Source organism: Lonchura striata, chromosome 1 (genome assembly GCF_046129695.1).
Source record: "Lonchura striata isolate bLonStr1 chromosome 1, bLonStr1.mat, whole genome shotgun sequence".
Taxonomy (NCBI): Eukaryota; Metazoa; Chordata; class Aves; order Passeriformes; family Estrildidae; genus Lonchura; species Lonchura striata.
In genome coordinates, this window is record NC_134603.1 from 4,457,906 (window position 1) to 4,469,876 (window position 11,971).

The following is an 11,971-nucleotide window of genomic DNA, read 5'->3' on the forward strand; positions in this document are numbered from 1 at the left end:
TGAAATGTGAGTTATCCCTTCTGGCTTCCCAGTGCCATTTCAGCTCTCCAGATGGTATTTCATCTTTAGCTTTAAATACCACCTCGCTTTCTAATTTATGGTCTCCTGTGAAGATGAGGATGGTCAGGGATGCTCACAGGGGATGTAGAAAGTGATGGTGCCTTCAGGGGCACCCACACCAGGCAGGGGCTTCCTTGGGGAGGAGGACACTCTCACCACCGCGTTTCCCTTTCTCTCCCCTGCAGCCTCGCTCTGCACTGGGATTTATGGAGGTGCTGAGGAGCAGCTGTGAGCCCCGCAGCCCCCGGCAGCCCACCCTGTGAAGCAGCCCCCGGCCGCCTCTCCTCGACCTGCCCAGCACCCCGACCCTCCGACTCAACCATTCAAGGCTCCCGTGCATGGATCGCCCCAGCGAGGCAGCGCTGCCGGCCGCCGCCCCGTAGGCTCCCGGCCCCCCGTGCCGCCCCCAAGTACTCCACATACCCCGATGGGGTAACGTGACGGGGGCCACCCTCCCGCCACCACCACCCCCCACATGCAGAGGCCTTTCTAGAGCGCCCGGGAGCGCGCGGCACCGGAGGCAGCAGCCGCTCGCCGTCGCACACACGCGGAGGACGCCAACACTACAGCAAAGGGATTTTTTTTTTTAATTATTATTATTATTATTATTTCATTAATATTATTTTTTTTTCCCCATCTGGCTTTTTTTCCCCCTGGTGTGTCAAGGAAGCCGGTGCGCTCCCAGGAGTTGGGATTATTTGCACAACGTCTGTATATTGAGTTCTTGATCCTGTTTTATTTTTATTTTTGAAGCGCAGAGCGGTTGTTGGGATTTTGTTTGGTTTTTTTTTTTTTTGCCCCTCCGCACCACACTTTTCTTCGGTTTTTCCCTGCCACTGTCAGCACCACCTCACCTTCCCACTGTCCCCACCATGGCCCGGATGAACCGCCCTGCACCCGTGGAGGTCTGCTACAAAAACATGAGGTTCCTCATCACCCACAACCCCACCAATGCCACACTCAGCACCTTCTTGGAGGTAAGGAGGGGAGACTGGAAGGTGGGAACCAGGGTTCAGTTACATCTTCTGGGGCTAAAAGCTGATGTTGATGAGAGGGCAGCACATCCCCTTGGGTACTGTAGCACCTGGTGGTCAGTGGGTCCAATCATTGCCAGCTTTTTGTGGTGGGATGGTTTTCAGGACCCCAAGTGTGATGTTTGGGCACAGTAGAGATGGAGCAGAGTTTCCCCATTCCCATTGCATCCCCTGCCAGACCCACTAGGACATCATGTCTCACAGGGTTTTGGAGCAATGCACATGGGTGCACACAACCTGCCCTGTCCCTCCCAGCACCTCAATAATGGCTTTTGATCCCAAATATCCCAGCATATTTGCATATTTCCAATGCTTAGAGTGTGTTGGGTAGTGCTGGAGAGTTGCATTGGTAGCTGCTCTGTGAGTGCCACTGCCTCAGGGTTGACAGGAAGGTGGCTGTGATTTGTGGACAGCCACCCCATACTCTGCACACTGCAGAGGGCTGCAGTGGGGAGGGAGAAAAATTCCCCTTTCCTCCAGTCTCTTAGACTTTTGGCCAGGCTGCTGAGCATGTGGGGCTCACCACGGTCTGGTGAGCGCACATGGGGAACAAAGGAGGTGGATCACTGGGGATGATCTCACGGTGCCCGGCGAGGCCGGCACACCGGGCATGTAAATCCGGGGGCAATCCTCACGCTGGGCAATGAGCCATGCTGGAAGCGTCCCAAGTCCCACGCCTGAGCCTGCAGCGTGTTGGAGTGATGATACGGCAGCGAGGTGGAGAAGGAGCCCCTGAGCCATCTGTGAGATGCTGAGCTCGGCTGGTGGGGCATGCTATGACTCCCCCACAGCTGCCTCCATGTATTTCTGCATCAGGAGTGTGACCAGGCACAAACAATTTCTCCTTCAGAGGACTAGCACCCTGTCAGAGACGTTTCTTTGCCTGAGGTATAAAATCCCTGCTGATGAGGCTGTCAGGGCTTAAAAATAAATGGCCCCGTTGGTACTCGTGACTCTGAGGAGTCATGAAGATGCTGGTTAAAAATCCTACAAGGCCACGTGGCTTTGGTGTCCTCGGATTTCATGTTTCCTTGTGCCTGGCAGGCTGAATGGACCACGGGCCAAGGGTTCAGAGAAGGGGCACAGCACTGTTTTAGGGTCAGTACTGCTCCACATGGTCGTAGCAGGGCTTGGATGTTCTGGGGTTAAGTGGGGTGCATGTGGCAAGGTCTGTTCAGACTCCTTCTCCTTCCCCCTCCAGGACCTGAAGAAATACGGTGCCACCACGGTCGTGCGAGTGTGTGAAGTGACCTATGACAAGACCCCCCTGGAGAAGAATGGCATCACTGTCATGGTAGGTGGGCAGCAGGATGGGCACTGGGGGGCTGCCCCAACATCACCCTTAAAAATCTCATCCCTTGGGACTGTTAAACACCCCAGCACAGCATCACACTGAGGCAGGAGCAGAGCTGGAAGGCCAGCTGAGCCGAGCTGAGGCTGGTGCTTTAAAAAGAGACGAGCTGCCCACGCAGCCGAAACTGTGACTCACCCGGCTGAGTCGGCAGCTGCCTTCCCTTCCCTGCCTGTTGCTCAGGATCTGAAGCATCCAGGGATGGGAGCGCCTGATCCCACGGGGAAGATGCGCGTGGTTCCCATCACCCCCGGCGTTATCTTATCCTGGGGGTGGTGTGAGGGTTTTTTGCTCTTCCAGCAGCTGGCTGGTGCAGCTGGGGGGGATGAAAGGGAGCAGGCAGCAAGCTGGGAGAGGCAGAGCATGCAGCTGCCTGGGCTGTATCTTGGCTGATAGGTAATTGGAGATGATGTCAGACGTGATAGCCCTGCCAGGGAGTTCATCTCCAGCTGGGAGGTGAGGCTCTGCTCATTATTTAGGGAAGGGTTTGGAAATGCCTTGTGTCTCCTGGGGTGGTCCTCTGTGTGTTAGGACCTCTTTATACACTTCTGTCTGTATAATGTATATCCTAGAGAGAGGAGGCTCTATCTTAGATCCTCAGGGATACAGGTGGATAATCCCATGGCTCTCTAGATACAGATGTCTCTAGATAGAGATGCAATCTGTGTCTCTACTGGATATATCTTGGAAAAATCACTGTATCCTACGTATATAGAATCCATATGTTGGAGATCATATCTGCTCACTTACACACCAAATTCTGCCCTATTTCTAACTGGAGCCTTCAGTCTGAGTTTCTGTATCTATAGACATACCTCTTTACATCTCTTACATTTCTCTTATGTGGAGAGATACATATCTGGGATATGTTTTATAGAGAGAGTTAGAGAAACTATACAAGACACTGTATAGAAACTAAATAGTTTCTATATCAGTGTTTCTATAACCATATAGGAACTATATAAGGTAAATCAAGAGATATCTATAACCTGCTTTTCTATAGATAGAAGTATCTCTGCAGATACAGAAATATCTCTAATTATATCAAATCTCTTTATATTTTTGAGATATCATGCTATATGTTTTTATTTGATATACATAGTTTGGTATATTTTTATCTGTATCCTCATATATGTATTTGGGATATAAATGTATCTTGGTGCACAAGTCTGATGAGGACCAGCTGAGGGTTTTTATCCTGGAGAGAAGGAGGCTTGGGAAAGATCTTTTCCTCTCTACAATTCCCTTAAAAGAGGTAGCCAGGTGGGGGTTGGTCTCTTCTCACAGGACAGGAGGGAATGACCTTCAGTTGCTCCAGGGGAGATTTAGATTGGATATTAGGATAAATTTCTTCACTGAAAGTGTTGTCAAGCATTGAAACGGCCTGCCCAGAGAAATGGTGGAGTCACCATCCCTGGAGGGGTTTAAAAAAGCTGTAGATGTGGCACTTGGAGACATGGTCTAGTGGTGGCCTTGCCAGTGCTGGGTTAACAGGTGGACTTGACAATCTTAGATGGCTTTTCCAACCTAAACAATTCTATGCTTCTATATATAGACCATATATAGGTCTATGTATGGAGAAGTGAAGGCTCTGGGGAGACCTTAAAGCCCCTCCCAGTCCCTAAAGGGGCTGCATTTACACAGGCATGTAGTGATAGACCAAGGGGAATGTCTTTAAACTGCTAGAGGCCAGATTTAGATGAGACATAAGGAAAAATATATTTATCATGAGAGAGATGAGACACTGGCACAGGTTGCCCAGAGAAGTTGAGGCTGCCCCATCTCTGGAAATGTTCATGGCCAGGTTGCAGCAACCTGGGATAGTGGAAGGTGCCCCTGCCATGGCAGAGGGTTGGACTAGATGTTATTCGAGGGTGCCATTCCATCACAGGATGATTCTGTAGGGTGCTGTGTCATCCCTGGTGTGAGCCCCTGACCTGCACTCACGACTGCAGGGAGGACATGGCCTTGCAGGACAGGCACAGGCCAGCCACTGGCTCAAACACTGCAAATACTCTGAGGCCCAGCATGCTCCTTTGCTATCAAATCCCAACAAATTTCACCACCTGTTCAAACACTAAAGTGAAACAGCTTATTTTGTCATCTCACACCAAGGCTGACTCCAGCACAGCAGCTTAGTGACTCACTCCTCAAAATCTAGGATTAGGGCCCAGTGTCCTGCACCCTTTGGGGCTCACGAAGCCACATCTTCTCTAAGTGATGCTGCCCTTCCTGTCTCTCTCTTCTAGTGCTGCAAAGCCAGTGCCCATGCTCCTTCTCACAAATCTGTTTTGGGAAAGAAATTTCCATTTTGGGGCACTTACCCCTCATAACAGAGCCCAGGGCTGAGGGGTAGCAAATGCAGGATCCATTTGACCGACTTCCTCAGCATGCTGCAATTATGAACCCCTGCAACTTGAGGATGAAACTCAGAAGGAGATGGGTTTTTTTTTTGTTTTGTCCCTTTGTAGCCTTTCTTGAAGGATGGTATTTAAATGGCCCCATTTGGAGTGATCTCCCTCCCTTTGACTCCCTCTCTAGGGCTGTGTTAGTGGGTCCCCAGACCATTCTTTTGGTTTTCCCCTCCATGTGTTGCAGGAAGCTGAATCAAGCTCTGAGATTTCAGCCATCTTTGAGCCACCTTTGCTCAAATCCCCAACAATGTACTCCCAAATTCTGGAATTAGGAGCTGGCAGGGGGCAAAATGGGAGCTGCATCACCCCAAAGCTCAGTGAGGTCATCCTGATGGGGATAGAGCATGGGGTGGCCATCCTGGTCTGCAGAAGGAGGAGGTCATGGGGACCATGTTACAGATCATACTGGTGCTCCTGCAGGCTCAACCTGTTTCTAGCAGGCAGAAGGACTCCAGACCTAGATTTGTGTGGCTTCAAACCCTGATCCAAAGCAGCCAGGGAATTCCTGTATGCTGGATGATGCCACAAAACTGCCTGTATCCCCACAGAGCTATGCTGTGAGGCCAGTTCTGGCACTCCTCTACCTCCCTGCAGCTGAGGCCCCAAACACCATCACCCCAAGTGAAAATCAACCCCTGAAGGGTTTTCCCCAGAAACTTGACAGTGTTTCTCTCTTCCCAACCGTGCAGGATTGGCCATTTGATGATGGAGCACCTCCTCCCAGCAAGATTGTGGAAGATTGGCTCAACTTGCTGAAGACCAAGTTCTGCGAGGACCCCGGCTGCTGTGTGGCCGTGCACTGCGTGGCCGGACTGGGGCGGTGAGTCCGAGTCCAGCACCTCACCTGCCACCCCTCATGAATGCAGGAGGGGGAAAACCATGCCAGCTCTCCTCTTTCCCTTCCCAAGTCCCTTTCTGAGCAGGGTTTTGTCCCAGCTGCCAGCTCCCCATGAAGGCAGGAGAGGAACAACCATGCCAATACTCTCCTTCCTTTTCCCAGTCCCTCTTTGAGCAGGGTTTTGTGAAACCTTAGTGGGAATAGGTGGTGATGGGGGGGATCTGCTACCGGAGCTTCTCCTTGGACTTTAAATGATGACTATCAGCCTTTGGGCTGTATGACTGGGGAGTGACAGCCACTGCCTTTGACTTTCAGTGCACCCGTCCTTGTCGCGCTGGCCTTGATTGAGAGTGGGATGAAGTATGAAGATGCCATCCAGTTCATCCGACAGTAAGTGAAGCAGTGTTGTGGTTTTAGGGCAGAAAGTTCCTCTCTGAGAGAATGGAGAGATCTGGCATGTCCCAGGGTTTGCTTCTTTCGTGACACCAGGGTTGCTTTTCTCTCCTTTGGGAGTGGGAAAACAAGGTGTTAGCATGGAGCATCCTGTGCCCTTGCAGGAGGCTAGGGCAGCTGCTGGCAGCATCCCTGAGGGGCTTTTGGCAGTCACCCCACCTCTGCCCCACATGTTTCCTCCCCAGCTCTCCATGTCCTGGGACTCAAAGGGGGGATGAGCAAGGAAAGCTGCTGGGGTCAGTGCCTGTCTCCATCGCTGGAGGGTTCACTTGGCTTCAGCCTCCAAAATCCCGTTCTGCTCCAGGCAGGCGGGCTCAGCACCTCAACAAGAGTGGTTTGGGTTGGGGGGGATCTCGTGCCACACCTCTGACTGTTCTGGCATTTCTCTGTCCCCACAGGAAGCGCAGAGGAGCCATCAACAGCAAGCAGCTGACATACTTGGAAAAATACCGACCAAAGCAGAGACTCCGATTTAAGGACCCTCATAACCACAAGAACAAATGCTGCATCATGTAACCTCAATGACCTCTTGCCAAAATCCGTGCACAGACCCCCGGGCACTCGCACACATCCCACCCCCTCCTCACCTTCTGGCCCAGCCCTGTGCTCCCCATGTGCCACCCCTCTGCCAGGGCTGGGCTGGGGACGTGGAGCATCTCCAGTGTGTTCCAGCACTCACAGCACACTCGTCTTGCTGGATCCCCAAAAAAGGCTGCTCTCTCCAGCTGCAGCCCTGAGGAGGGAAGGCAGCACTGCCCTCAGACTCCTGGTGTTAGCAGGCAGTGAGCTCCTGTGACCGTTCCTCACCACCATCCTCCTCCCCCCCTTTCCCCTCCCATTGCACTGGGAGGGGTGGGCAAAGGGTGCTTGGTTTGGGGTGATGCAGGCAGGGCTCTGCCAGCTGAGAAGGGATGGGGTGCAGAAGGGCCAGAGCACCCCAGAAAAACCTTTCCCCACCTCTTCCCCATAAATAAGGGCTGCAGCAGCAGGGATGGAGGTGGGGATGGCACAGTGGCCTTGCGGGGGGTGGGGGGGGATGGTGGTTGATAGCAGGGAGAGGTGGCAGGGGTTCTTATCTCAGTGACCCTTGTGACCAGGGGAAGGGCTGAGCTAAGACCCCCAGCACCATTCCCTTTCTCCTGGCCCCTCTGTCTCCTCACCACCTCCCTGTTGTCTCAGTGCCAGCCAGGATGCTGCAGATGGGGCTCGCTGGGGACTTGCTCCAGTGAAGGCAGAGCTGCTGGGAACCTCGGGGGACACAGCAGGGCTTTGAGGCACTCAGCTTTGCTGGGATGCTGGATCAGCACTGGGTCCCCCAAAGTGTGGGGTGCCCTTATGTATAGCTTCCAGCTTCAGTGCCCGGGGTGGTGGGTTCTCTGCTGTCCTGTCCCCAGCCCTGAGCTGTGGCACAAACCCCAGTTCTGGCTGCAGTGCCCTGGGGACACTGTGCCTCTCAAGGCACATCCATGTTCTCCACCACCACTGCGTTTGCTGGCCAAGGGGCTGGGCTGCAGCTCTCCCGTGGGATTTTGGGTGTTCCTGGCAAGAGCACATCACCTAATTTTGCACCTGCCTTTTCCATATCTGTACCGAGGCGCCTGGCACACGCCCAGGGGTGTGGGCTCAGAGCTGCCCCTGAGCTGGGACATTAAACATCTCTCAACTTTCTGCCTTTGAACGCTTGCAGCAGCTGGAGCAATGGGCACATAGGGGGTGTGGGAGTGTTTTTTTTCTCTTAATGAGGATAACAAGAAATTTGCTAATTAAAGGAAAAAAAACCTTAAAAAAATACCCTGTTTGTCTTCCGCACATCCTCTGGCCTTTCTTTCTCCTGTCACTGCCCAGTAGAGCCTGGGAGGTGACCCATGGTCCCCCAGAATGATCCCCAGCACTGTGTCACAGCTGGCTGCTGTCCACTATCACTATCAGGACATACATGTGGCCCAGGGGATGCTCCAGGACTCACTGCTGCTCACACCTCAGCTGCAGAGGATCACAGTTGTTGGGACAAGGAGGACTGATCATCCACCTCTTGGGATTTAGACTGAGCAGCTTGAGATACTCTCAGTGTCCTGTTGACCCTGAGCTGGGTCTCCAAAGGTTTGTGTGCCTTCCAAAATGTAGGTATCCAGAGACATTCACTTCAGGGCATTCATCTCTTGGGACAGGTGGTGAGGAAGGCTGGTTAGACACCTTCAGTTTTGTGCCACCACATGGGTGAGCAGCAGAGGTGTTAGGAGCTGTTTCCAGCACCACTTCACCTGTCCTGATAGGGGCCAGCCCCACAGCAGGGCAGGGAAGGTCACCCATTGGGTAAGGGAGGTGGGGACCCTCCACATGTGACCCCGGAGTTGTCACACCACACACTTTGGGCCTGTCCAGCATTGTGGGACAGCCCTCAGTCCCTTGAGTTTCTCCTGCTCTATCCCAGGCTGTTGGTTCCCATGACTCATGGAGAAGGCAGCAATGGTCAAAGGGTCTGTGTTGATTTGAAATAATGTGGATTGGGCTGATACAAAGGCCTGACCCTGTATTAGAGCACCCTGCTGGGTTGGTCACCATCCCCTTCCTGCTTGGGTTTGTCCTGCTGCTAAAATAGGTGCTGCTTCTTCCCCAGGGACATAGGAGGTGGCTTGGCATCGTGGTGGTGACAGCCCGAATCCCTGCTAGCCAGGAAACCTCCTGATCTCATGCCCTTCCTTGTGGGAACTGCTGCTTTATGGGCTTGGAGACATTTCTGTCCTGGCAAGATGAGTTTTCCTCACTCGTGCTCATGGCAGCATCACCTGGAACATTGCCCAGGGCAAGAGGTCCTGGGATTCAGCCACGATGCCTTCGGACTCAGGCTGGGGACAGAGGGATCTGAATTCAGCCTCCTTTGGCCACTCTTGAGCAAGGCTTCACTTAGGCCTCAGCTTGGGGGCCTGGCTTGGGGGGAACATGAAGGGGACAGGCTTTGCTTTATGTAGCATCAACCCAATCACCTTAAAATTAGGGAGTTTCTGGTATAAAAGCAGTCCTTGATCTGGCCATGTGGCCAAATCCTGAGGGCATCTGGCTGGCAGAGTGGCATCTTGATCCTCCTAAGTTTATAAGTCACTGAAAAAAACAAAACAAAAAAGAAAACCAAATCATACTGATTTAATTGTCCTAGTTTTTTTTTGTCATGGATATCTCCCCATTAACCCTAAAATGTGCTGCTTCCATGGAAAGGATTCCTTGGCAGCCCAAGAGCTGCTGTTTTGCATGAAGGGCTGAATTCAAAAGTTTCTCTGGGTTGGTTCTCTGCCAAACATTTGGGATTTTTTTATATGGACTTGGGCTCCTTCATCTGAGGTGCCAGCTCCTCAATGTTTCAGCCTAGAGAAGGTTACAGAAGCAACAGGCTGGGGAAATTGAGGGGTCTTCCAAGGGGGATTTGGGTTAGAAATCTCAAAGAAGAGCTCAGAAGTCTTGAGACAGTTTAGGTAAGGGGGAAGGTTGAAGCTCAGTAGACAACACGAGGCCTAAGCTGCCAAGGGCTCTTGGTTCAGGCTGGTCTTGGGTTCCCTCCTTGTACAGTAATCCTCATTTCACCTCAAATGCCAAGATGCTGAAAAGAGAGCCTTAAAAATGTGATGTATTTGCCAATGCTGTCACTTCTCTGGTTGTTTCCGTCGAGTCCTGGCAGATGTCACAGGGAACAGACACCCCCATGGCTCTGGCTACAAACCAGCCACTTCATCCTGCCCTTTTCTCCCAAAGCAAAGGCTCAAACTGGGTTCTAATAATTTCTCACCCCTATCCACCCCCTCACCCCCCCCATGGAAAGCCACCACAATTTGCAGGGACAAGGCTTCAAATTGGTGCAAGAACGTTGGAGACCCAAGGGATGGCAAAGTGCAGGTGCCCCACCTATCAAACCAAGAGCTTGTAGCCTTTACCCAGGTGTCAGTCATGTCTGAGCCTCGTGTGAGGGAATAAATCTGAGCAGGAACTTGTAGCTGTGTCCTCTCACCAGTGGCACACAGCACACATATACCCTCAGATATCCCTTCTGTTTGTTTTCCAGTCAGATGGAGCACATGGAGGGGTGGGATGGAGGGAAGGCAGGAAATGTGGCCATCACGAATGTCCAGCTCTTAATTTAAGTTCTGGTGGCATACATTTAAAGACTTCACATTTGTAAATTTTTATTACGAGTCTCGCAGTAAGGCTGACACTGTGGTGCTTGGGCTGGGAGCTTCAGAGGTTTATGGGGAACAGATTTCCCGAGAAAGCAGAGTCTGGCTCTACCCACAATAGAAGGAGTCGTTTCCTTTTTTATTTTTTTCGTTGGGTTTGTTTGGTTTTTATTAGTCCCAGTGGGAAAGCGCACAGGGAGGTTCGTGACTTCCATGCAGTTTCCAAGGTCTTGTATCTTACTTGCTGCCAGCACGCTGGGTAGGTGCAGCTTGGCGGGTGGGTTTGGGTGGGATTCTGTCTGGTGGGAGACAAATGTGGCTGATTTCTTGGCACACGGGGGAGTCCTGGGCCGGGCTCTTGCAGACATTCCCGGGGAGGGGGCGTTCCACTGCTTCCCTTCAGACCATGATCTCCCAATGAACTCTCCACTTCCCTGCTGTTCCTTTCTGTGCAACAAAGAACTGCATATTTTCCTTTTTAACCCCCTGGTCAACCATAGTAGTGTGTAGATTAAGCCCAGATGATTTTTTTTTTTTTTTTGGGGGGGGGGGGGTTTGGTTGTTTTTGTTTTTTTTTTTTTTTGTTTTGTTTTTTTTGTTTTTTTGTCTGAGCCATAGCTAAATTATTGTACCCAATGCTTTTTGTATCAGATGGCATCACTTTGAATATGCAGATGAGGTATAGGATCTTGACACTTTATAACCTTTTTAAAAAGAAACTTGTCTGTTTACTTAATGTCTTGTGTAAAAAGGAAAAAAAAATGTATGCCTTCGGTAATCACTTTTTTTTTTGGTTTCTTGAGTTTTATGAAATTACAGTGGTTACACTCCAGCAGCAAAATAAAAAGCATTCACTGTTTTGTACATCCCTGTGTGCCTGGTGCTGCTAATGGGAATTATCAGGATGTGGGAGGCAAAGGCAGAGCTGAGCTCTGGCCAAGGGTGGAAGTGTACAGGGGAGTTTGTTCTGGCTAGAGAAGAGAGCTTCAGGAAGACCTTAGAGCACCTTCCAGTACTACAAGAGAACTGGAGAGAGGATTTGCAAGGCCTTGGAGTGACAGGACAACAGGGAATGGCTTCAGACTGACAGAGGGTGGGTTTAGATTAGGTACAAAGAAGAAATTCTTGTCTGTGAGGGTGGTGTGGCCCTGGCACAAATTGCCCAGAGAAGCTGTGGCTGCCCCATCCCTGGAAGTGTTTAAGGCCAGCTTGGATGGGGCTTGGAACAGCCTGATCTAGGGAAAGATTTCCCTGGCCATGGTGGGGCAGTTGGAACTCCATGATCTGAAAGGCCCCTTCCAACCCAAACCATTCCATGATTTTATATCCAGTAGAGCCTCATCTTGACTAGACACCCTGAAATACACCCAGAGGACACACTACACACACACCTCACCTGATCTCATGAAATCAGTTGGTTTTTTAACTCTGCTCCCCATGACCAAGGGAGGCAAAGACCAGAGTCTTCATGGAGGCTGAGGAGTTGGAGCTTGCATAAACAGGCTGGTAAGCAAGGAAAGCTGACACAAAGTTGTGTGAGCTCCCAAGTAATTACGTGGGGTTGCATGGAAGAGTGGGGAGGAAACTCTCTTTGTGCTGCTCTAGGCTCAGGAAGGCTTTTAAAACAGGTGCCAGCTGGGAAGACGATAGAGGTGAAG

At 51.4% G+C, this 11,971-nt stretch overlaps 1 protein-coding gene across 3 annotated transcripts in view; it reads left to right on the forward strand.

Moving 5' to 3' along the window:
• The window catches only part of PTP4A3 (protein tyrosine phosphatase 4A3), a 41,890-nt gene extending 30,711 nt beyond the window's left edge, over window positions 1-11,179 (forward strand). For all 3 annotated transcript variants that reach the window (XM_021547913.3, XM_077781851.1, XM_077781854.1), the window contains exons 2-6: window positions 246-1,037; window positions 2,296-2,388; window positions 5,549-5,679; window positions 6,013-6,087; window positions 6,549-11,179. In XM_021547913.3, coding sequence (XP_021403588.1) covers window positions 933-1,037; window positions 2,296-2,388; window positions 5,549-5,679; window positions 6,013-6,087; window positions 6,549-6,666 — 522 coding nt within the window. In that variant the 5' untranslated portion in view covers window positions 246-932 and the 3' untranslated portion in view covers window positions 6,667-11,179. The remainder of the gene's footprint in view (window positions 1-245; window positions 1,038-2,295; window positions 2,389-5,548; window positions 5,680-6,012; window positions 6,088-6,548) is intronic.
• The last annotated feature ends 792 nt before the right edge of the window (window positions 11,180-11,971 follow it).